The following is a 26,898-nucleotide window of genomic DNA, read 5'->3' on the forward strand; positions in this document are numbered from 1 at the left end:
GAATGAATGGGGCCATGTATCGTGAGATTTTGAGTGAAAACCTCCTTCCATCAGCAAGGGCATTGAAGATGAAACGTGGCTGGGTCTTTCAGCATGACAATGCTCCCAAACACACCACCTGGGCAACGAAGGAGTGGCTTCGTAAGAAGCATTTCAAGGTCCTGGAGTGGCCTAGCCAGTCTCCAGATCTCAACCCCATAGAAAATCTTTGGAGGGAGTTGAAAGTTCGTGTTGCCCAGCGACAGCCCCAAAACATCACTGCTCTAGAGGAGATCTGCATGGAGGAATGGGCCAAAATACCAGCAACAGTGTGTGAAAACCTTGTGAAGACTTACAGAAAATGTTTGACCTCTGTCATTGCCAACAAAGGGTATATAACAAAGTATTGAGATGAACTTTTGTTATTGACCAAATACTTATTTTCCACCATAATTTGCAAATAAATTATTTTAAAATCAGACAATGTGATTTTCTGGATTTTTTTTCTCATTCTGTCTCTCATAGTTGAAGTGTACCTATGATGAAAATTACAGGCGCCTCTCATCTTTTTAATTGGGAGAACTTGCACAATTGGTGACTGACTAAATACTTTTTTGCCCCACTGTAACTATAACTTGAATATGTTTCAGTAAACAGGTAAAAAAACAAAATTTGTGTCAGTGTCCAAATATATATGGACCTAACTGTATGTTTGCGCCTTCTGTGAACACCAAGGAGGCCCTGATGGTTCCTTTCTGATGTAAATTAAGAGAATGTTTTAATGATATGGGCGTGTCACCACAAAATGAGTCCAGTTAGTCGTAGTTTAAAAAAAAATTGTTTTATTGGATAATCTAAATCTAAAGTTAGTTATCTTTACGAGTCATTTGTTAAATTTGGTGGAGCCGATCTTGAGATATTAGTGAAAAGGTTTAAGGTATGATCAACGTACCAGAAAATCAGCTGGAAACTTTGAAGTTAATACACAATTATTTGGCCGATGAAGTCATAATGTTTTACAGTAGGATATTTTGGTGATGGATACATTTATATGTAAAGTATTTAAAGCAAAATTGTGGGTCCGTCACACTCTGCTACACTGGACTCCTTTTGTGGCGACAACTATTTCACAATTATTCGCCGAAGGTGAAGTCAAGGTTATTAATCACTGATCTTCACCAAGCCTGAGATGGGTAATTGTTTTTAGTATAAATGCACAGGTGATTTATTTAAAAAAAAAAAACTTATTTCAAGTGACTTGTGTCACATTGTTGTGAAATCGATAAAGTGAATCCCATCTTAACTTTCAATAGTTCTAGACCAAACTTCAGAGCATCTTTAATTTTAGGAACAGCGTTTTCTTTCATCATTTGTAATTCTTCCTCACTTACCGTGACCGAGCAATCGGCCGCCATTTTGCCGAGTCGCTCATCGAGCGATAGTTGGAATTTCTTGACCAATCAGACTGCACGAGTTCCTGTTTATACTAAATGTAATTCTAAAAGAAATATTTAACACTGCATTTCATGTCATTTGGTGTTTATTGAAAACAAGTAATAAATAAGTGCTTTCAGGTCAATGTTCAGAAGAACGAGTGTCCATTTCAGCCAGCACCAGGTGAGTCTTCCTTCGCCCGCTATAAATTACTCTGTGAATAGAACTTTTTACAGTAAATGTTTATTGGGGGGGGGTTTGCTAGAATAATATTAATGTGATACCAATGACACTTCATAACTGTAGTGAAAAGTAATTGCACCATATTTACACAAGAGAATTATTGGTTATTCAGTACAAAAATACCTTTTATTAGTCACAATTTGAATAGTTCGCTGGTTATTGTATTGAGAGTGACCCGTATCATCTTGGGCGGCTCGTTGACTGCGAAATGCCTCTGTAGGGTTTGAGATGGAGCTTTTGGAGATGTAGAGCACTTGGTGTCCCAATGTAAACTGGTTATTAACCTTCTGAAATGAAAGTTAAAAAAAAAAATCTGTAGTAATAACGTGCTTTAACGTGTAGCTTGAGGTTTTAGCCAAAACTAGCTCGAGTGTTGCTATGGTAACGGTGCATGTGTGGCAGTGCGAGGCGATTTTTTCCTTTTCCAATATCGATACACAAAGCTCTCTCAATCCCAACCCCCAGAGTGTAGAGGTAAACGTTTTTCTGAACCTTCGAGACGGACGGGATTCGTCCGTGTTTTGCGTTCCCAGATTGAAAGCGAATGCTTTTCCTTCATCTTCATGCCGGTTTGCTCCGTGCTCAAAGGCCCTGCTGTGTGACCCCTGTCCCTATTTTAATCTCCGTCGTAAAACCGCACCCATTTAGATTACAGAGCTGACGTTCACATTCAGGTGTCTCTTCAAGTTATCTACGATACAGAGCTTCAGCAGCCTGATATGGTGGCCAGCACTGTTGTCTTACAGTAGGAAGGTTCCAAGTTCGAACCCCATGGCCGACAAGGGTGTGGAGTTTCCTCTGGGGTTGTACAAGACAGTGCAGACTTGGCGCTGGTTCTAAGCCCGGATAGATTTGAAGGCCCAGTGTGAAAAACTGGTTATTAACCTTCTGAAAATAATTATTAATAAATCTGTAGCAAAAACAAAATGGCAACATGACACAGAGTACAAAAATGCACTGCTACTCCAGTAATACAAATTCCTTAAACAAAAACCGTACCCGAAGAATAATCACCCGTATATAAATAAAGGCAACGGTGGAATGTTTTCAGTATCTTGACATGCTCTAGCTTGCTTCTGACATGTATACCTGCTTCTCAGACTTGCCTTGGACATTACCTACAGGCTGCAGCACCACTTTATATAACCTCTACCAGATTATAGATTGAGTTCTACCTGCTGCATTACACTACACTCCCGAGCCTCCGTGTGCAGGAAAAATAAACCACGGTGAACTTGGACTGAGGGATCTTGCTGTAAATCTGACATTAAATGTGTGTATAACCCAAAATGGTTCATTTTCCAGGCACTGACTACAGATGATCCAGAACGTCGAGATTATTGGCGAATGTTGCGCAAAAACTGCGCTCGCATGATCGACACACTTTCACTACAACTCGAAATGTCATTATGCGGTGATGAGCGGTAAACGTACGGGTGGTATCTCATTGGGCTGCGACAACAATTGTGATAAAATACACAAATTGGCGACAATTTTCACATATTTTGTCGCGGCCCAGTGAGATACACTTGCGACGGCTTGGCGACACCAGCGACTATTTCGAGGGAAATTGAGAAGCCCCGCAAATGACGTTCGCAATTTGGTGCAGCCCAGTGAGATACTGGCTTATCCCGTAGGGGGCGCTCATGAGGCGATTATTCGTTTGTTACTGGATCAGCCGGCGAAAACAAACGGTGCAGTATATCGTACGCGTTCTGTAAACGGAGCACGTGGTACAAAAATCCCATGGCACGACAAATATAACTTAAGAAATCGTAAGCAAATAGCCATTGAAGTAGCGTTTAAGTTTAATACAGAGCTTATATTTTGGAAAAGATCTGACTAGTAGTCTTATGTCTATCTCCTAGGTTGTGGCTTGGGTACTTTGCAGATCATAACCACGTGTTTTGCAGGGTTTCATTTGGCTCTTGAGAACTAGGGCTGTGCTCACGATTTTCGGGGGTACGATACGATATCGTTTACTCACTTGAAAATCCCATATACACTTGTGTTCAAAATAATAGCAGTCCAACACGACTAACCAGATCAAATCACTGTTTTTGGTGGAAATTATATTACTACATGGCAAATAATTTACCAGTAGGTGTAGTAGAGTCATAGAAAACCAACAGACCCAACATTCATGATATGCATGCTCCTGAGTCTGTGTAATCGAATAATTAAGTGAAAGGGGCGTGTTCAAAATAATAGCAGTGTGGAGTTTAATTAGTGAGGTCATTCATTGTCAATCAGGTGGCCCTAATTTAAGGATGAAGCCAGCACATGTTGTACATCCATTTCTCTCTGAAAACCTGAGAAACATGGGTCGTTCCAGACATTGTTCAGAAGAACAGCATGCTTCGATTAAAACGTTGATTGGAGAGGTAAACCGTATACTGTAAAGAAGTGCAGAAAATGATGGGCTGCTCGGCTAAAATGATCTCCAGTGCTTTAAAATGGACAGCAAAGCCAGAGAGGCGTGGAAGAAAACAGAAGACTACCATTCGAATGGATCAAAGAATAGCCAGAATGGCAAAGACTCAGCCAATGATCAGCTCCAGGGTGATCAAAGACGGTCTGAAGTTACCTGTGAGTACTGTGACAATCAGAAGATGCCTGTGTGAAGCTAATCTATCGGCAAGAAGCTCCCGCAAAGTTCCACTGTTAAAAAAAAAAAAGACGTGCTGAAGAGGATACAATTTGCCAAAGAACACATCGACTGGCCTAAAGAGAAATGGAAAAACATCTTGTGGACTGATGAAAGTAAAAATGTTCTTTTTGGGTCCAAGAGCCGCAGACAGTTTTTCAGACAACCCCCAAACACTGAATTCAAGCCACAGTACACTCTGAAGACAGTGAAGCATGGTGGTGCAAGCATCATGATATGGGGATGTTTCTCTTACTGTGATGTTGGGCCCATTTATCGCATACCAGGGATCATGGATCAGTTTGCATATATCAGAATACTTGAGGAGGTCATGTTGCCTTATGCTGAAGAGGAAATGCCCTTGAAATGGGTGTTTCAACAAGACGACGACCCCAAACACACCAGTAAGTGAGCAGCATCAGGGTTCAAGACCAACAAAATGAAAGTTATGGAGTGGCCAGCCCAATCCCCGGACCTTAATCCGATAGAAAACTTGTGGGGTGACATCAAAAATGCTGTTTCTGAGGCAAAACCAAGAAATGCAGAAGAATTGTGGAATGTTGTCAAATCATCCTGGGCTGGAATACCTGTTCACAGGTGCCAGAAGTTCTCAGAAACCGTGGTTATGCAACTAAATATTAGTTTAGTGATTCACAGGAATGCTAAATCCTTAAGATTTTTTCAGTTTATACAGTCAATATTTGGAGTTTGTAATGAAAAATGCAGACACTGCTATTTTTTTGAACAACCCAATGTTCATTTTTCTTCATGTTTTGATGTAGAATATAATGTGCAGTGTTCCCAATGCATGGAAATAAAAACTATTAAAGGATTTTGAGCTTTACTCACATTTTTAAACACACTATTATTTTGAACACAACTGTATTTCATGCATATCTCCCGGTTCTGTAGCAGGTTGTCATCAATTTTCACTTGATTTAAAGCATGTTTCATGCCAGAAATCGACGCTTGCAACCTGTTCCAACCAAAAACGTTTTTATTTACAAATGGCGCTTCCAGTTACTCAGGGCATGCGCACTAGAAATTAGGCACTCTGCTACAGACGCTGCTAATTACGTCCCCCATGTCTCCATGGCCTTGTCGCGAGACTCATTGATTGAATAATTTTGGCGCCAAACGTATTTGCGCCCTCTGCTTACAATACATTAAAAGACATCGTTTAACTCGATATATATGGTACGATATCGTAAGCAACTGATGGCAAACGAGCACAGCCCTACTGAGAACCCTGATACTCAGCATTAGTGGCCCCTTTAGTAGGAACGTGTTTTTGCGCTGCAGGAGTGGAACCCAAGGTGGTTTTCTGCCTACCACAGTTGTAAAGAGTGATACGAGTTACTATATCCTTCCTTCTCTCCCCCCCCCCCAAAAAAAAAACAAAAAACCTTGAACCATGAATCTGGGCCTCTCTTAGCCACAAGGCATTTGTCCCCACTCCTCTCTGTAAACCCCAGGAGATGAGCAGCAGTTTCTGAAATGCTCAAACCAACACCCATCACACGTCTTCCCAGTCTGATGTTTGAAGTGAACATTAACTGAAGCTCTTGATTTGTAGCTGCATAAAACAGCAGGAGGATGTATGGGTGTTGTACACGTACTAAGAATGTTCAGTCCAGCTGGTCTACTTCAGATCAAATATTACTGCACTTTAAAAGAGAGTCGCCTGATGTATATCTGACTGTTCACATTATTTACATTCTTTCGTGCATCTTATCGCCTGATGACCCGTATCAACTTGTATAGCTTTTCGCCATGTCTTAAGAACTTGTAGATATGAACACATGTGGCTGGTCGTAACCCGAAGAAAAGCCACTGCTCGAAAGATCTGCTCCGGTCCCATACTCGTTCGACTGGTCGTGGCAAAGTTCGCTGCTTGCAGAGCTTTCCAGCATGTTCTTGGAGCAGTCGGAGAGCTCGTCACTGTAGGCAGCGGAGCTTTCTTGTGAGCAGGGAATACTGTCTAGGGGGGTTATCACAGTCGGTATGATGTTGACGATCATGGGGTCCAGCTCTGGGTCGACAGGTATGAACAGGGAAGTGCGTGGCTTCTTCTTATCCTCCTGTTAATGCAGAAAAGAATTTAGCACAGGGCGGAAAAAAAAATAAAGTGTGACACGCCAAGAATGTAGAACAGCAAGTCTGCCAGTGTCTCTCACAATCGCTGTGGTATAGTTTGTACTTTCGACTGATTCATTCTGATGTCAGTATTTATGCTAGAGCTAGGTGAATGTCATACACCGCATTAACATCGATTCTCTCATTACAACGAGGATATATTCGGCAGCAAGAAAGAGAACGGTCAGTTCTTGAAGTTGATGTGTTGGAAGCAGGAAAAATGGGCGAGCGTAAGGATCTGAACGACTTTGACAAGGGCGAGATGACTGGGTTTGACTGAGAATCTCCAAAATGGCACATCTTGTGGCGTATGCAGTGGTTAGTACCGACCAAAAGTGCTCCAAGGATCCAAAGGACAACCGGTGAACTGGCGACAGGGTCATTGATTTGCACGGGGCACGAAGGATAGCCCAATCCTACAGAAGAGCACAAACTGCTGAAAAAGTGAATCCTGACACCTTTCTGTTTCAGCCACATTAACTTTTTCAGCAGTTTGTGCTCCAGTAGCTCTTCTGTGGGACTGGAACATATGGGCCAACCTTCGACACTGCCGCCGGTTCACCAGTTGTCCTTTGGAGCCTTGGAACACCCCACAAGATGTGCCATTTTGGAGATGCTCAATCAGTCAGACCCAGTCATCTCGCCATCACCGTTTGTCAAAAAGTGCTCGGATCCTTACGCTTGCCCATTTTTCCTGCTTCCAACACATCAACTTCAAGAACTGACTCTTCTCTTTTCTTGCTGCCGAATATATCCCACCCCTTGCCAGGTGCCACTGTATATTGAGGTATTTCACCTGACGTCACAGGGTCACGTGACGCCCCGGTGTCCGCCATTTTGAACGTCAAGCTAGCTAATGTCAACAACAGTAGCTGGTATGTTACTGTAGCAATGTTTACGTTCAGTCATTTGGATGACTGTTAAAACCTTTCAGTCTCAAGTTTTTCCTTTACTGGATTTACTAGTTTACTGAGCTAGCGCGCGCCGGCCGCCAGGGAGCTAGCGCGCGCCGGCCGCCGGGGAGCTAGCGCACGCTAGCTCCCAGCTTGCCCGAGCGCGCTAGCTCAGTAAATACAGTAAAGGAAAAACTTGAGACTGAAAGGTTTTAACAGTCATCCAAATGACTGAACGTAAACATTGCTACAGTAACATACCAGCTACTGTTGTTGACATTAGCTAGTGCTAACAGCTAGCTGCTAGTGCACTGCTACAACACAGACACCAACCCTAATAATACAGTTCTTGGTCATTGCCTGATAACAGCAAATTTATAACGGGCCATGTCTCAACAGACTAAGAAGTTATTTCAATGACATTTTGTTTATCCTGAGGACCGAAAGTAAATGAAAATGTGAACAAACCTTAGCTGTAATAAGACGGCGACCACCGGCTCCAGGGACGACCCGCTGATGTAGGCATGTTACCCAGCCTGACAAAATATTTTTAGGCATCCAAACTCTTGTACGCTTTCAGATCAATACCTGTGTATGGCGATGGGTTTTTAACGACATAGGTATACAGATCATGTGGGCCGAAGTCAGGTAAAGACGAGGGCTTCGTGTACTTCCGTACGTCAGTGAACAATCCTGGTGGAAGCAGGTAAACGTCGTTCTCTAAGCCTGCTAACCTCAATTTTTGCAAATACCTCTCCCTCTGCTCGCCGTGTCGCTGGATAGTGAAGGTGTTTTCTGCATCTCGCTCCTTTTTCTTTTGTCGCCTTCCTCGCATTCAAACTGATTCGAGCCGTGCCGTCCAAAATGGCAGCATCACATGACTTGGTCACGTGGGTGAAATACCTCAATATGGTGGCCCATAAGTGTCGAACACATGACCTATCCAATTCACTCCCGCTAAACCAAAACTCAAGCATAATTAACAAGGACTTTACAGCACGTGTCCATCTGAGACATGGTGAATCTAGTGCCACTTTTATACCAGTGGTTCCCTGACGGTGGGATTTGTTACCCCTGCCTTGTATATTTTGTTGTTTTTACATCTCAAACATCTGATCCAACTCATTTTCAGGAACTGGCATAGATGTATAAAAGCAGGGGTATTCCAGGATCAAGGGTTAGAAATGACTGGTTCAGCTAGTTTCTTGCCTCACTTCCTCTCAGTAAACAGTTAAAAATCAAGCTCTTGTGCACCTGGTTGCGACATCATCTCCTCACAACTTCCCCAGCATTTGGAAACTTTCTTGCGCATCATCGGTATTACTACGAACTGATTACATCAAAACTTACCAGAAATGGTGGGAAGTTGGAAAGGATTTCTTCATTGATGCGCTTTATGACTTTCTTACTGAGAAACACAGTGGCCAATACCAAAATGAGAAACGCTGCAAAAGCCACCGCGACTGGGATGAGGTACACGGTGACAGGTGGACCTGAGGAAGAGCCAAAGTGGAGATAGTAATATAGGATTTGAACAATGAGAATTCAGTCAGTCACTGTTCGCATCAGAACGTGCTCTTACCAGGATGAAGGGTGCCCTCGTAACAGTAACGCTCTTTTGTCACTACCCGAGTTTGTCTGATCCATCCTCCGAGTGTGACGCAATACTTCTTTTGCTCTTTTGGGAATGACACATTGGTTTCACATGTAAGAGACTTGAGGAAACACGATGACATCTGTAAGGAGAAAAAAATGAATGTTATTGACCTGCTGTGTTCTTTGGGGCGACTCAGAGACTGCATGTAGTACTCCACCCTACAACACTGTAAGGTCCCAGGAGCATAAGAACCCATCAAAAACCATTTTTACCAAGAGTGTACCAAATACAATAGCACTGACTGTTTCTAGGTATTAACTGAAAGTAATAATTTAGAAGTTTGTGCAACAAAAAGATTTAATACATACGCTCTTAGAAAAGGTGGTTCTTTGAAGGGTTAACTTGATCCTAAATAGTTCTTGGCTTCTAATGCTACAAGGCCCACTGTTTACAATTTTAAAACAAAGTGCGTTAGCTAGCTAGCTACAGTGGCTACCTTAGATTGAGTACAAATACAAGCCAGATCGAGATGAATTGAATCCTGGACCTTATTCGTATCAAATCTGGATGAACTTTGTCTCTGAGTCAGGAGGTTGTTGGCTCAAACCCCAGCCAAATTGCAAGGATACGAGTGGCAATGCACCATCTAACTGCGTTCCCTTGTGGTAGAGTTTGAGTCCAGCATCCAGGCAGCTACCCCTCATTCACCCCAAAAAGGTCTGGGTAGAAAGGGGTTATGGAGTTTAGAATATGGGAGTACTGGAACGCCCCCCCAATCACCCACATTTTTCAAGTTGACTTGCTAACTTTAGGACTGCAGTTGTCATGAAGAGTTACAACATCAACGAAACTGTCTTCATGTTAAAACTGTTAATGTTATAGTCATGCTGTCTGTTGTTGCCCAAATGAGGGTGGGTTCCCTTTTGAGTCTGGTTCCTCTCGAGGTTTCTTCCTCATGTCATCTGAGGGAGTTTTTCCTTGCCACCGTCGCCACAGGCTTGCTCATTGGGGATAGATTAGGGACAAAATTAGCTCATGTTTTAAGTCGTTCAAATTCTGTAAAGCTGCTTTGCGACAATGTTTATTGTTAAAAGCGCTGTACAAATAAACTTGACTTAACAGTATGGGGACAAAGCAACAACCACTATATTCAGAAGCAGATCGAGATGAATTGAATCCTGGACCTTATTCGTATCAAATCTGGATGAACTTTGTCTCCGAGTCAGGAGGTTGTTGGCTCAAACCCCAGCCAAATTGCACGGATACGAGTGGCAATGCACCATCTAACTGCGTTCCCTTGTGGTAGAGTTTGAGTCCAGCATCCAGGCAGCTGCCCCTTATTCACCCCAAAAAGGTCTGGGTAGAAAGGGGTTATGGAGTTTAGAGTATGGGAGTACTGGAACGCCCCCCCAATCACCCACATTTTTCATCATTCACTCTTTCTCCACCTGATCCATCTCTCCCCTTTTAGTTATGCTGTCATAGTTAGTTGCCGGAGTCCCTGCTTGTACTCAGTGCAATATGTATACTGTTCCTACTTATTCAGGTGACATTGGGCATACCTAACAACCTGTGTTTTCTCCCTCTCCCCCCCCAAATCTGTCCCTCTGAGTTACATGTTGGTCCTGGGATTGAGATGCTGGCCTCTTCTGCCCCTCGGACCTGCTTGATCCATCCTGGTGCCCTGTGTCTGGTTGGAGTTTTATCGCATCGCTCCTGTGGAGGGCGGCCCCATGAGGGTTACACCTGGAGGACGCTCTGGACTCTTACAGTAATGCTTTTATGGCTGAGGACTACAGTTGACTTGCTAACTTTAGGACTGCAGTTGTCATGAAGAGTTACAACATCAACGAAACTGTCTTCATGTTAAAACTGTTAATGTTATAGTCATGCTGTCTGTTGTTGCCCAAATGAGGGTGGGTTCCCTTTTGAGTCTGGTTCCTCTCGAGGTTTCTTCCTCATGTCGTCTGAGGGAGTTTTTCCTTGCCACCGTCGCCACAGGCTTGCTCATTGGGGATAGATTAGGGACAAAATTTAAGTCGTTCAAATTCTGTAAAGCTGCTTTGCGACAATGTTTATTGTTAAAAGCGCTAGAGAAATAAACTTGACTTAACAGTATGGGGACAAAGCAACAACCACTATATTCAGAAGCAAGGTTTTTACCACAAAGACATTGGTGGTGTGAGGCCTTTGTCTTCTAAAGTGGACATCTCATCTCATCATCCGTAGCCACTTTATCCTGTTCTACAGGGTCACAGGCAAGCTGGAGCCTATCCCAGCTGACAGCTGACTACAGGTGAAAGGCGGGGTACACCCTGGACAAGTCGCCAGGTCATCACAGGGCTGACATATAGACACGGACAACCATTCACACCTACGGTCAATTTAGAGTCACCAGTTAACCTAACCTGCATGTCTTTGGACTGTGGGGGAAACCGGAGCACCTGGAGAACATGCAAACTCCACACAGAAAGGCCCTTGCTGGCCACAGGGCTCGAACCTGGACCTTCTTGCTGTGAGGCAACAGTGCTAACCACTACACCACCGTGCCACCTAAAGGGGACATGTGATTTAAAAATAAATAAATTTAAAAAAAAACACCTCGCTTTCAGTGCTTGTCCACATACATTTGGGTATCTGAACCCTACCGACCCACAAACTCTGAAATACGACACCCAAGTCAGTTTCTTTTGTTCTGCCCATTTTGGAAAACATGAGCTTCAACAAGATGGTCAGATTCCGCTCCTATTTCTATCCCTGTGTCCGAAATCGCTCGCTCGTTCACTGCTCCCTATATAGGGAATTACTATATAGAGGACTATATAGTCAATTAATTGGTAAAATGAAAAAACGCTTTCGGACACTAGTCTGTCACACAATTAAAACGTGCCAGATCAGTCGGCTGGTGGGTTTTCAAAATAATAAATCCATATTATACGGCGCGCATTTCCCACGTTAATCAATACAAAAGTACCTGCATCTTTCAGTTCTTTTTCAATCAAGGCTGAATACTTTCTTCTTTGCCGCTGCCTTTTATTAAATCAAATTTGAGACTTGGCAATGCATGATGGGATATATTGCTTTGGTTAGTGACCAGTTGTTACACTACTTTTCGTGATGCATTGTGGGATACTTTGAGTGCACTATATAGGGTGTAAATAATCCTCACTATATAGTGCCCTATATAGTAGCGAGTCAGGAACGATTTCAGACACCGGGTATGTCACAAGCGGAGCTCATTAGAATGATCCCGCCCCCTTAAAGGCAGCTTGAGCACCACTACACTGCGTCGTTACTGTCGCACAATTAAAACGTGCTGGATCAGTCGGCCGGTGGGTTTCCTCAAATCAGCCATTTTGAACAGAGCTGTTTAGAGCGAGAGGGAAACTGTGGGGCTTTAAACTTGTACCATTTTGACCGACGGATGTCCCAGACATTTCATTAAGACCTCAGGGCACTGTGTCAACTTGTGGGGAAAAAGTATAATGTGTGTCACCTTTAACACGAGACAACCTACAAACTCCGTTTAGAGTTTTTCAGCTGAAAAAGGAATGCGAACGGATTTTCTTGGCCCCTACCTTGTTATTGACTGTGTAAGATAGTAGTTCGTTTTCCTGAAGATTGCGTAGAGCAGGCGTTTTTCTATACAGGTGCAAAGGGTTGGTGAAATTTACAAACAACTTCCCGTCTTGAGGAATCAGGCGGACTGGGGGGAACTCGAGGTCACCTGAGAACAGAAAACGGAGGCGGGGTTTATCCTTCAAGCCTTTAGGTGTTGAGAAGAAAAATCAAGATGGTGGGAAAAAAAAAAACCCAAAAATTAACTTACAGGTGATATTTACTAGTTGGTGAGGACTGAAGGAGAATTTTTGTGATTCTGCAAACGTGGACTCCTTGTCGCCGTCTTTGGCCTTCACCTTCACGAAGAAGTGGTTGTACGCCGTATTCTCCAGCAGGTCCGATATGTTGTATCGAGAATTCTTTGTGCGCTTATAATACAATTCACTGCGAGGGATAAAAAGGATGTACAAAGAAGAAAAAAATAAATAAAAGTTTGTGGTCAGCCATTTTCCCTTCAGCAGTTTTAATATTCATACAGTTCCTTATACTGCAAAAGCTGAGGGACAGCATCTTTGAATATTTTTACTGCTCCTATTATAAGATTACAATCAACCAAATACAAGGTTAATAAACAGAGTTCGAGACGTTTGTACTCGTTTTAAGCTTTACACTTTCCCCATTTCTAAAGCTCGATGCATTAAAATGAGCAAAATTATCATCCGCCAATAGAACAAGACTTGAAATTAGCAAATAAAGTAAAAGGTTTCATAATCCTGTATTTGGTTTACGGTAATCTTATAAGGCAAGGCAAGTTTATTTATATAGCACATTTCATACACAGTGGCAGTTCAATGTGCTTTACAGAAGTAAAAGCAAAACAGTAAACAATAGAGAATAAAATTACATAAAATAAATGGGAAGAAATATAATAAGAATTAAACAATAGTAGAAATAAAATAATAAAATGAAGCAGAAGTTCAAATAGGGGGAGGGAGGGAAAAAAAACCAGCAGAATAAAATAGAGTAAAAGTTAAGTAAAATTTGAAACATGCAGAGACTGTAAAAGTACAGATTATAAAACATGTAAAGAAGACAATATTAATTATTTAACAGAAAGCATCTGAAAACAGCTTGGTCTTTAACCTAGATTTGAAGCTTATAAAAGGAAAAATATGAGAAATTATATTCAAGATATCTGCACTTGCTAAGATGTCATTTTTTGCAGTGTATCATTTCAAGAATAATCAAATTAGGCAACTTTATCCTTGGGCTGTTATTTTAAATATGGACAGAAAAAAAAAATCACTGGTATATAACCTTCACAAGTGCAGACACGAGGAGAGCCCTGCAGCACCAGTTCCAAGTAGAAATATCTATCACTCACTCACTCCATCCCTCAATGTGAGGGAGGGAGGGATGGAAAGAGAGTCCATCCCTCACTCACTTTCCTTCCATCCATCCCTCTCTCATTCCTTTGCATGAAGCAAATTCTTCCAAATCACACTTCTCTGCCAGTGGCATTTGCTTTAAACTCTTCTAATAAGCTGTAGAATGATAAAATGGCCCATTCTGACGAAAATCTTCCAACAGAAGGGGTGTTCACACAGCAACTTTTACTCCGGTGTAGCACCGGGGCTGCCCCGGTAGAGCGTTCACACGGTACAAAGTTATAGCGGTGTAGCCCCTGAAAGCTGCTTAAACCGGTGCAAGTCTAACCCTGCTCGGGAGGTGGTTTAAGAAATTTACTCCGGGGTAAATGCTAGTTTGCAGAGCAGCACTGATATAAAATGGGACGTCTGAACGCTACAGGGGTAGACTCGCTACGCGTGAGGAGAGTTGATTACATACGGGCATTGCATAATTTGCATCCTGGTATTTTGCGCTTCCAAAATGGCGAATATCAACAACAACAACTGCGTGTCTTCCAGTGTTGCCAGATTGGGCGGTTTTAAGTGCATTTTGGCGGATTTTAACATATTTTGGGCTGGAAAACGTCAGCAGTATCTGGCAACACTGGTGTCTTCATCCACGTTGTTTTCCCGGCGCTTGGTGATGCCATGACGACCGGGAAAAGGAAGTACATTTTCACGCATGCGCATATTTCATTTCCGCATTATTACTATCGTATAGCACGGTCGCAAAAACTGCCGTGTGAACGCAAGTGGGGCTGCACCGGTGCTAACGCGCTTCTCTCTAGTAAGAAGGTTTGTGATGTGTGAACGCCCCACAAAATTTACACCGGTGTAAGATATATCGCAACAAAATACATCGGTGCAGCATCGATGCAAATATGTGCCGTGTGAACACCCCTATAAAGGGTTTATAAGTAGCATCTCTAAAATCTCTACGGTATGTTGTCACACCTTTTGGGACTGGAAAGTCAAGTGACCAGAGCTTCGACAATCTGAGCATCCGGCTATAGATCCAGCCGAGTGTGTTTTATTCACTCACCCGTGGTTTCCTCTGAGCTCGAACAAGAACTCTGCTTGCTTGCTGAGACCCTGAGCCATCCACTGCACCATGACTCCATAACTATCGCAGGTTACAGACACGTCGAAAGGAGCTGGAACTTCAAGACAGCGAGAGGAAAAATGTCAGTCATGTTACAGGAGTAGAGAATAACACATGATGTGCCGATACACAAGGGGTGTGAATCACAACTCGGTCAATGTTAACCGTTTTTAATTCATGAAAATCCATTTAGAGTGGCTGGTTCAAGTTGTGTTATAGAGGTTCTCTCACTTTCTCTCGAATTTGTTAAAATAAAGACGTTGATTACGGAGAAACCGTAAAGCTCAGCACCTTGCATGCTTAAAAGAACGCCTTCATCTCTGACACACAGCCAGCAAAACACTGATGTGCTCGGTGAGATCATCAAGAGGCCTTTGGCATGTACGATACTCCACACAGCACCACTGCAGCCTGCTCTAAAGTATTTACACTCAAGTAACGTCATACAGGGACATTTATTCCTCCTAAAACACTGCATGCATCTCAGCAAACAGCTGGATTTGTTCTAGAAACAGGAAAAGAAAATACACCTGCTGCATATCCTGTGAAGAAAAAGAAAATTCGGTTGCATCCTGCGTTTCGTTTCTGTCTGACATCACAGGTAACGTTCTCTCTGGCCAAACAGCAGGAACCCTGCTCTGATGTGCTCCAGCAGCTACACATCACCAGTAGACTCTCAGCTCTTCTTCCTGAATCTCATCAATTCATTCGGAATTGTTCTCTCTCTCTTCGTACACCATGTCTGAATATTGGGTTCAGGATTCAATTTCCTCATGATATTATTGAAAAAAAAAAGTATTGTGAATCAAATGCAACATTTAGTTTTATCATCAACTTGCATTCTTTTTTTTTTTCCACATTTGTAAATGGAGTAAAATATAAAATCGCCTATTAAACAAATATTCCCTTTATTAAAAAAGTTTAACAAATAGGCTCTCTCTTAATAAACTTTTGAACATTTATACTACCTCTATTTGCTTCTCTTTTCTTGATCTTTCAGCAGTCTGTTAAGAGCGAGCTTGAATTTCTTGTTAAATTGATTTGTACCCAATCACACAACAGCTTTCCACTTTTAGATCTGTTTTTGTGTGTTTTCACAACATCAGAGCTGTGTTACTTCCACCTACGGTGAAGGCACATGTATTCCTGTTATACTGTGCCTTATCTTATTGTGGTAAAGGTATTATTAGCTACTTATTAACCTTGCTTGCGAGGCCTTTACGGGAAAATATCAGACCGAGGTCTTGACAGTACGGACCGAGCCGGTCCGTATTGTCAAGACCTCGCAAGCGAGGTTAATAAGGAGTTTATTATATGGCTTTTTAAAAATTTCTAAGGTTAAAATAGACGCTCGTTATAATATGACGTGACTGAAAGCAGCGTCACGCCTCATTTGTAACGTAGTTGAGTCATGCATGCAGAATAAACTGCTCGCGGTTTTAAAATGGCGCTTTCTGAATGCTCTTTGTTGCTCATTTCCTGAATAACTCCGTGACTCGATTGATTTTCAGTTCATCTATTTTTTTTTTTGTTTGGTTTGTTTTCTTTCGCAACATTGAAAGCCGGCGCCTTGGAAAGAAAGTCTGTAATCGCCCATGGGCATTACGGGAAAATACTGCTTGCCAAGGAACCAATCAGAGTGCATGATTTTACCGGAAGCAGCTTATGCCATATAAGAACATATTATTGTACTGTACCTCTGCTGTCTGAACAATTAAGAGAAAAACTAAGATTGTGCAGCCTGATGGAGAAAAGTTATCAATTCAAACAGTCAAATTTGTATCGTGATTTATCGTCGCACAATATATCGTCGCACAATATATCGTTACATGCAAAACAAATGTAGGGATGAGAATTTTCCGCGGATCTGCGGAATTCCGAGTTTTTCCCGCTGAAAATGTCATTTTTGTGAAACGTGTAAATCCGTTGAGAAAATTTCGGGGGTGGGGTGGGGGGGTGTAGGGGTCGGCGCGAGGCGAGGCTTGTGGTGGCACAAGCAGGCAGGACCGACCGACCGCCAGCATCTTTCGGCAGCGCTCATCGCAAAATTAGTTGCAGCTATGATAACGGAAATTGTCATCGCTTTCTTCAATATTTATGCTAACGACAACTCACCACGATTTCCGGCAACGTTTTGGTGCTAGTTTCATCTCACTTCTACAATTCACGGAGAAACAAGCTACACGTACACGGTTTTGATCACTTCTTAAGTTTTAGTTATTTTGGTTCGTTTTCAAAGTTACTTCGCTAATATGGCGAAAGTTTTGGACCGCAAAAATGAGCCTCGTGCCAGGGAAATCGATAAATCGAACGGGATAAAGAACCGTTTCCGATGGGCATGGCTCGATAGTAGCGTTACCGTGCAGATAGGGACACAAACTGTGACGACGTGCCTGACGGAACATATCCGAAAAGTGGCCGTGCCGGGAAAGGTTCTGTGTATTCTGTGCTCAGATATGATCAATTATGGAAACAGAGAAGCTAGAAACATCCAGGAGCACATCAAAACAAAAAAGCACAAAGGTACGTTTTACTTAAATTGTCAAAGATAGAGTCAGGAGGAATCTAATATATCGTTATGGTTACCTCCATTATCGCTCACGATATACAGATGTGTCACGGAGTGAGCCGTGACGCTCTCGCGCGCACACACCTCTCACGCAAGCGCACAGGCAGCAATCTGCCAGCAACGTTCAAACATCTTGGCTGACCTGTCGCTGTGAGTTGCACTTCATTTCCATTACTGTTTTCTGTATGGGTCTTACTGGTTTTCAAGCATTTCATACTCCACCGTTTGCCATAGTTTCTAACGAGAGTAGCATTTGTTACAAGTGCAGGGAAAGGCCTACCAGCATTCTAGTAACATTTGTTTGGCTCCACTCATATGTAAAACGCATCACACATTTCTCAGCATTTTCATCTCCCATCTGTTAAGCATTGTCTCTGGTCTAGGAAACACACGTACAAACCGGTTATTTCTAACGTCAAGTTTATTTAGTTCAAGCATTTTTATAACACAAAACAGTTTTTAGTAACTCATCACGCGAACTCCACATACTTCCTGTTTGTTGCGAGAAACCGAGGGACTGTACCATTGGCTTGTTACGGAGGGGTTTCGCGGGTGTTTGGTAGAACGGACTATTTTAACGGGGGTGTTTTACTGGTGTTGGGGAAACGTATTTTACTATGCACTGAAGGGTTTTTGGTTAATGAAAATTATTTTGGATGTTTGTGTATTTTGTGTTTGTTTCTTTAAATTGTTATTTTGTATTTAGGATGTCATTATTTAGTTGATTGATTAATTTTGCAATTAGGGCTCAACTGTGGGCGGGGCTGCGGGTATGTAAGCTCTGCAGTAGCTCCAGAGCCTCAGTTGTGGTTGGAACGTCTTGTTTGAAGGTACTGTGGTTTGGCTGACTAATAGTTTTGTTCAGGGTCTTTTTGATTTAGTCTGGCAAACTTGAAGCCTCTATTTTTGTGTTTTCTTATTTTGTTTGTATAGTTTTCTTTTTGGCAATTTGAACCTTTGGTTGGCGCACTGTAAATATTTGCACTATTTTAAGAAAAGTTTTGAAAATAGAATAAATAAAAATATATATTTTTGGAGGAACAAGTTTTCCGGCTCTCTGTCTGCTCCACCGCCGTCCATCCTTGCAACTTTATTTATAATCTTAAAAGTTTATAAATGTTTTCAAATTCAATGATTGAACGTTTTAAACATTCATATTATTTATATATATTAGTGCTGTCAAAAATGTCGCGTTATTATCGCGTTAACTTGACTCAATTTTAACGGCGATAATTTTTTTTATCGCGAGATTAATGCTCTGTGACATGATGTAGGTTTTTCATAAGCTTTTGAAACTGCCAGGAACTTGGAACAGAGACTTTGCTTAGAAAAACGATAGCAGTTAGACTCTAATGCCACGCCCCGCACAGCCAGAGTCCTCTGCTCTCCCCCGAAGAGCCACGGTGCTCAGCTTAGGTTTCGTTTTCCCATCGGCGGCTCCAGCCCAACTTTGCAGTGGCTGTGACAAGACGTGTTATGCTCTGCAATAAAAAAAATAATAAAATAAAAAAAAAAAACATTGGTACAACCAGTGTTCGAACTATGCCGATATTTTCGGGGGGTCCCTTTTTTTCCCTTGGAGGGGGGGGGGGGGGGGGGGTGCTTGCGCTTGTCTCAGAGCGCGGATCTCCATCGCGCGCTCACTTCGGATATGCAAATGCTTCCCGTTACACACGATTGCTATGTCAATAAACATCATTTTGCCAATATTTTAGAGACCCCCCAACATTTCCCAAATCATGTTTTCAAGGGATCTCATGTCTGTTTCAGGGGATCTCGGATCCCCCGAGTACCCCCGTCCCCCGTAGTTCGAACGGTGAGCAAGCCCATTCACTTTTTTATGCTGATAAGAGAATTACATGGTTTTTCATGTGACAAAAATGTGCGATTAAATTGCGATTAATCGCGAGTTAACTATGACAGTCGCGACATTAATTGCGATTAAATATTTTAATCGCTTGACAGCACTAATTTTATATATATATATATATATATATATATATATATATATATATATATATATATATATATATATATATGTATGATGTATGTGTGTGTGTGTTTGTGTGTGTGTGGGAAAGGGGGATTGTGAATTGGGCAAATGCCCCCTAGACCAGCCAGGCATTTCAGAGTTTTTTTTAAATGTCCCATTCTCATCCCTGAATGATAAACCTGCGGCATCATCAAAGCTGCTGATGCAGACAATCAGCCAACACCTTTTGACTGATCAGATTTGATACAAGGATTTTTGAGCAATCAAACTGCGCAGTAAACACGGAAAAAAAAAAAAAAAAAAGGTTGGTTTCAGGTTTGTGTTTATGAAGAATAACATCTTCGTGAAGAGTTTTCCTTTCTCTTTTTGCTTAATATTAGTACATAAATTGCTTAGAACTAAATATTTTAGATATCCTGCCAGGTGGACTTTACTGATCTCGGAGGGGAATTTTGGAAACGTTTGTTACTACAGCAGATTAACACACACACACACACACACACACACTTGGTTCTGCATATATTGTGTGCAACAGCTTAAGTCTTTTATATAGTGTATTGTACAGCTGTTTGAATAAAGTGGGTGTGTTCCTTATACACAGATAAAGTAGGAATGTCTGGTTGGTCTTATTGAAGCACTGATGCCACAACAAATCAGAGTGCCAGCTCAAAAGCATATCTAACCCTTTCGTTTGTCTTTCTTTCGGTCTTCGTTTTGTCAACAGAACAACGACTCAGCCACTGCCCAGGTTATGAAACTCTACACTTCCTCAAACACGTGCCAATCAGCTGGAGAAGTGCGTCATCGGTTAAACATCAAGATCATATAATCCGTGTTTCGATCAAACAAACCAAGATTGGCAGACGGAACAAAGGTGAAAAAGAAAAGAATGAATGAATCACCTCAGATTTGCCGCAAGTTGTTGTCACGAAATAACTTTCTACGTTTCATGCAAGTGGACAAACTTATTGCTGAACTTTTAACATGGCTGTTCCAACACCATCACATCACAAAAGACTGTTTGTGGGAATATAATTTGATCTTCCATTGGATTTTCAAATCGTTCTGGCCAGCGCCGAAACAATTCATCACTGTGGAAAGGAAGAACAAACCATTTACACCTTTAAACCGGGGGGGGGGGGCACAAACACTGACTGACTCTCTCGCTAATAGTATATAACTTTTATATCTGTGAACACGGTATATACAGTGGGACAAAAAAGTATTTAGTCAGCCACCAATTGTGCAAGTTCTCCCACTTAAAAAGATGAGAGAGGCCTGTAATTTTCATCATAGGTACACTTCAACTATGAAAGACAGAATGGGGGGAAAGAATCCACGAAATCACATTTTAGGATTTTTAATGAATTAATTGGTAAATTCCTCTGTAAAATAAGTATTTGGTCACCTACAAACAAGCAAGATTTCTGGCTCTCACAGACCTGTAACTTCTTCTTTAAGAGGCTCCTCTGTCCTCCACTCGTTACCTGTATTAATGGCACCTGTTTGAACTCGTTATCAGTATAAAATACACCTGTCCACAACCTCAAACAGTCACACTCCAACCTCCACTATGGCCAAGACCAAAGAGCTGTCAAAGGACACCAGAAACAAAATTGTACCCCTGCACCAGGCTGGGAAGACTGAATCTGCAATAGGTAAGCAGCTTGGTGTGAAGAAATCAACTGTGGGAGCAATTATTAGAAAATGGAAGACATACAAGACCACTGATAATCTCCCTCGATCTGGGGCTCCACGCAAGATCTCACCCCGTGGGGTCAAAATGATCACAAGAACGGTGAGCAAAAATCCCAGAACCACACGGGGGGACCTAGTGAATGACCTGCAGAGAGCTGGGACCAAAGTAACAAAGGCTACCATCAGTAACACACTACGCCGCCAGGGACTCAAATCCTGCAGTGCCAGACGTGTCCAGGCCCGTCTGAAGTTTGCTAGAGAGCATTTGGATGATCCAGAAGAGGATTGGGAGAATGTCATATGGTCAGATGAAACCAAAATAGACCTTTTTGGTAAAAACTCAACTTGTTGTGTTTGGAGGAGAAAGAATGCTGAGTTGCATCCAAAGAACACCATACCTACTGTGAAGCATGGGGGTGGAAACATCATGCTTTGGGGCTGTTTTTCTGCAAAGGGACCAGGACGACTGATCCGTGTAAAGGAAAGAATGAATGGGGCCATGTATCGTGAGATTTTGAATGAAAACCTCCTTCCATCAGCAAGGGCATTGAAGATGAAACGTGGCTGGGTCTTTCAGCATGACAATGATCCCAAACACACCGCCCGGGCAACGAAGGAGTGGCTTCGTAAGAAGCATTTCAAGGTCCTGGAGTGGCCTAGCCAGTCTCCAGATCTCAACCCCATAGAAAATCTTTGGAGGGAGTTGAAAGTCCGTGTTGCCCAGCGACAGCCCCAAAACATCACTGCTCTAGAGGAGATCTGCATGGAGGAATGGGCCATAATACCAGCAACAGTGTGTGAAAACCTTGTGAAGACTTACAGAAAATGTTTGACCTCTGTCATTGCCAACAAAGGGTATATAACAAAGTATTGAGATGAACTTTTGTTATTGACCAAATACTTATTTTCCACCATAATTTGCAAATAAATTCTTTAAAAATCAGACAATGTGAATTTCTGGATTTCATTTTCATTTTGTCTCTCATAGTTGAAGTGTACCTACGATGAAAATTACAGGCCTCTCTCATCTTTTTAAGTGGGAGAACTTGCACAATTGGTGACCAACTAAATACATTTTTGCCTCACTGTAGATCGATCTATCTAACCAAAGCAATCCACATCCGGATTCGTGAAGGCTCCGATTCTCCCAGTCGTCAGTTTCGCTGGAAATCTGTGGGTGGTTAAAAAAAACAAAACAAAAAGCGGGAATCCGTGTAGAAACCAACAACCACGCCCATGTTGGGTTTGGGCACCTGCCCTGTGTACATTTTTAGACAACAGCTATCTATTGTAATTCCACACATGCACAAAGGTGACAGAGGTTTGAATTAAATCCAGTCATTCACTCAGATGCAAGTTTCCAGTTCAGCAGGTTAATAATTACAGGAACACAATGATAATGCTAATTAGTTTGCCATTGGTGAGTTATGAATCATTGGGCATGGGCTTTACAAGAAAGAAGAGAGATGGAAAGGAAAGGGATAGTTTGGTCTGAGAAAGCTGTACAAGGTCAGAGAGAATCCAAAGCAAAATATAAATAAATAAATTAAATAAATAAAATAGCCCACACGTAACGATACATTGGTTTCTCTTATTTCGTTTCCGAAGTTTATCAAGAAGTAGAACGGGTAATCAAACCGGATCAGGATAAGTGCTGATTGGTTATGAAATTTCACTATGGTTACACTCATTCTTAGAACCCGATGACATGCCACTCGTTCTTGTGTACCTTTGAGAACATGAGATCAGCTGTTTGTATTGTGAGATCACAATTCACCGTTCTGGTGATTGTAATGCACAGTGCACTATTGTTACACTCCTTCTTACATTACAGGGACACAGTGGCTAGTACTGACTTGCTTTAGCCTCGGTCACAACCAGCCGTACATGCTCCTACGACCGATCTACGTGCAAAAAACGCAAGAAACGCACAGAGGGCGTGCGTGTGACGTGCTGATTTTCGAGCCGTAGACTGGCCGCAGAGGTTCTTTGTCATGTCAAACCAACTCTACGGGCGCTTATGTTTTTTTTCAGGTCGCAAGACAAACTTACAACGTGCGTCTTTCTCCACGAACAAAAAAAAAAACGCAGCGATTTGGGAAACGCCAAAAATCCCACGACCAAAAAAAATAAAATAAAATCGGATGTCCGGTTGTGACCTAGGCTTTTGCCTCAATGAGGCAGCAGTCATAAAAATGAATCGTGATGATCATCAGGCTCCATAATCTTAGTTTTTCCAAGCTGTAATTCTGTTTTTTTTTTTGTTTTTTTAGCCAGCAGAGGCTGTACAATAGTGGGAATACATGCGACTTCACCGTAGGTGGAAGTAACACAGCTCTAATACCGCAAAAACACACAAATGGAACTAAAACTGGAAAGAGCTTGTGTGTGATTGTGTACAAATAGCTTTAATAAGAATTCAGATCTCTCTTTTTACAGACTGCTGAAAGAAAGAAGAGACAGAGAAGCAAACTGAGGTAAAACAAAAATGTTTAAAATTAAGAAAAGGCCTATTTGTTGTTAACTTTTCATTTTTAATAAAAGGAATATTTTAGTTAATAGACTTGTATTTTACTCCAACCTTTACAAATGTGAGTCGATAATTAGTTGGTTATTAAGAAAAAAAAATTTTTTTAATTAATAAAAGGAATTTATATTGATCAAGAACATTTTTACCAATACATTTTTTTTAACTAGAGGGAAATTATATATATTACATATTTATTATTTTAGGAATATGTTACTCAGTTATTTGTATATTTTAAATATTCATTGTGACGCTGCAGCTTTCTCGTGCTGGGTTCGTCACTAGCCCTCTTGGTCTGCCAGTGTTTTGGTGTCTGTTTTGTGTTTGTCTCTCGGCTAGCAGGGGGAGCTCTAGGGCTCTGATGACATGACTAATTGGTGGCGTAATTAGGAGCCGGATAAAACCTGGACCTCCCAGTCCGTGAGAGCGCGTTTGCTTGCTCGACATCACGCTTGCTGCGGCGCTGGCTGCGCTCCCCACTTATTTTTATTTACCTTTTCGCACTACATTCCATTATGCTGATATACACTACAGTTTTGCTTTGTTTTACATTTACTGACTTCTGTACATAGTTTTTTTTTTAATAAACTTATTTTTGTGTTTGATATACATTGGTGTGGTCCCCCCCCCCCCCCCCTTATATTGTGGTGGCCTTGAGCCAGGAAGTCATGACATCGTTAATATTGCATGGTGATGCTGTATAAACATTGTTATAAATAAATAAATACATACATTTTAAAAATCGAATCATGAATTGAGTGAACCATCACGTGCCTATTGATGATTATATTTTCCAGATTGTGTGCTACTTAGAATCTTTGCTATCAGGAGAACCCACTGTTGTGGAGTTCAGTAATGGTTCCCCCCAGTCGTACAAACCGAAGACAATATTTTAGTATAGGAGATGGAAGGGTAGAGGACAGAACCTACAGAAGCGTGTCCACCATTATTCAAGGTTTGGAAAACGATCAGAAATCCATGACTCTGTCCTGCTCATAACTCATGACCAACGCATCTGTTTTGACATCATTAGATCACTTGGATCTTTCACCATTCATTCAATCCACCTGCATTCAAGACCAAAGTTAATAAAATACAATAAAATGTGCCAGTCCATCTCAGTGAGTGGAATCGGCTCATATCAAGGAAACGCAAGACCAAAATATTACTTGCATAACCAGTTCACTGGCAAACTTTGGTCTTGACACATGTCATCAGTCACTGAAGAAATAGCCACCAGATGTGCCTTTAGGGAGTCGAATTACTCTGAACCGGACAGTCTCAGCCCCAGGACTAAGAACACTGTTCCTGAAGTTCTCAGGAAAACCCCAGTAGAAAATCAATAACCTTGAAACTATTCTTGAAGTTCCAAAATGCTGAAACTGGAGACTCCCTCTAACATCGTTAAATTGATATCTCCTTACAGAAAACATTACCATATCGAGTCCAAATTTATTATTTCTGCCTTGAAAGGGGAAAAAAATAAAAGTTGTATAAATCAAATCACTGATCAAATTTAGCCCCGCCTACCAACGCTGACTGAAAGATAACCTCGCCATGGAATAAAACCATTAAGGTGATTAAACCAATTGAGTTCTGGCTGTGTTCTTGGCCGAACTGATAATCACATCATCAGTTTTTCTTTGGCTAATCAGACACAAGATACACCACCACTCTCACTAGAGCAGTTGAGGGTTATGTGCCTTGCTCAAGGATACCTGAGCCAGTCCTGCTGGTCCAGAGACTCGAACCAATGACCTTTTGGTCCCAAAACAGTTTCTCTAACCATTTGGCCATGGCTTCCCCCAAACCAATAAGGAAATTAAAAAAAAAAATCCTAAATACGTCACCTTAAAGGGAAGTTTAAATATTTATACCTCAATATTCACAAGCATCATTTAGAGATCCATTTCATTTCGCTGAACGATAGATTTATGCACTTGAACACAGCCCTAAGCACACGCTCCAGGCTGATGTTCATTCGCCTCTGAAGCCCGTCCTGTAAAACAACTCTATAAATAACCAGGAGTTAAGCAAAGCTCTCAAAAGATAATTGTTTCCTGTAGACAGAGGAATTTCACTTGTACTTCTGTTGCCAGGAAAAAGGATTGCAAAACCTGTTAGACCTTATAAAAAAAAAATAAAGGGGGGGGGGTGACTGGGTGCGCGAGTCATTTGGTCTTAAGTCATTGTTTTAAAGGCAATATTTCTTTGTAAGTCTCAGTCTTGAGTCCTGTCTATACATGTAACCTGCAAAGTATACACTCAAGGGCAGATGTTACAGCAAACTGTACTTTACCCCGTGACTGCGGTGGGACAATCAAGAGCACAAAAAACACCACTAGAAGGGAATTTGGTAGGGTGAAAACTTCCGTCAAGCCACATATCAACATCAAAATCACTGGAACCTAAGACTATACGAAAGCTGTGATACTTTGACCCTGCAAATTACTTCCTGCTATTGTCTCACATCCAGAAATATTTATTTAAAAAAAAAAACCCCTGGATTTTCCTCCAACTGTTAAAGCTGTACTGCCTTTCAGATTTTTCACGTGTAGGTCATTAAAAATAAATAAATAAATAAATAAAAAACTTTCCCCAACACCCAATTATTTTTGTTTAGTGGACTGAAAGCTACTGAATTCGAATCACAGACTTCCAATTTTTATTTAAAAAAAAAAAGAATTAATCTCCACATGGCTCTAAATTCTCCGCTATTTTTTCCTGCTTCACCATGACACAATACAAGATACTACATCATGCGGTGGGCTTTCCCCGTTCGCGCAAGGCATTGTGGGATACAAATTTGAAACAGGAGAGAAAAATGGAGGACGTGAGTGTGCAAATGAAACGTGAAAGACCGACTACAGTAACGGAAAGCTAGAAGACCTTATGTTATACACGAAGAAAAGGAAACGCAGGAAATATCAAACTAATAAATATCGGCGCTCAGCGAGCACCTCGGTGTGATCAGCTGTTCGTTTAGCGACAGAATGATGGAACTGTCAGTGCACGCTCAAAGGTAAACCTGCGCATGCGCGCACACGCACGGACTTCCTCTGTCTGCTTGACTGCGCGAAGCAAGCGATTTCATGCACATTATTTGCTTT

The 26,898-nt window shown here is 41.7% G+C and overlaps 1 protein-coding gene across 1 annotated transcript in view; it reads right to left on the reverse strand.

Annotated features, from left to right (window-relative positions):
• Positions 1-1,501: 1,501 nt before the first annotated feature.
• The window catches only part of ifngr1 (interferon gamma receptor 1), a 35,223-nt gene continuing 9,826 nt past the window's right edge, over positions 1,502-26,898 (reverse strand). Inside the window, exons 2-7 of the mRNA XM_060899077.1 lie at positions 14,942-15,059; positions 12,759-12,934; positions 12,508-12,656; positions 8,915-9,068; positions 8,683-8,825; positions 1,502-6,384 (exon numbers count right to left, since the gene is read on the reverse strand). Of these exons, the coding sequence (XP_060755060.1) occupies positions 6,082-6,384; positions 8,683-8,825; positions 8,915-9,068; positions 12,508-12,656; positions 12,759-12,934; positions 14,942-15,059 (1,043 nt within the window). The 3' untranslated portion in view covers positions 1,502-6,081. The remainder of the gene's footprint in view (positions 6,385-8,682; positions 8,826-8,914; positions 9,069-12,507; positions 12,657-12,758; positions 12,935-14,941; positions 15,060-26,898) is intronic.

The sequence above is a fragment of the Neoarius graeffei genome, chromosome 18 (assembly GCF_027579695.1).
Source record: "Neoarius graeffei isolate fNeoGra1 chromosome 18, fNeoGra1.pri, whole genome shotgun sequence".
NCBI lineage: Eukaryota > Metazoa > Chordata > Actinopteri > Siluriformes > Ariidae > Neoarius > Neoarius graeffei.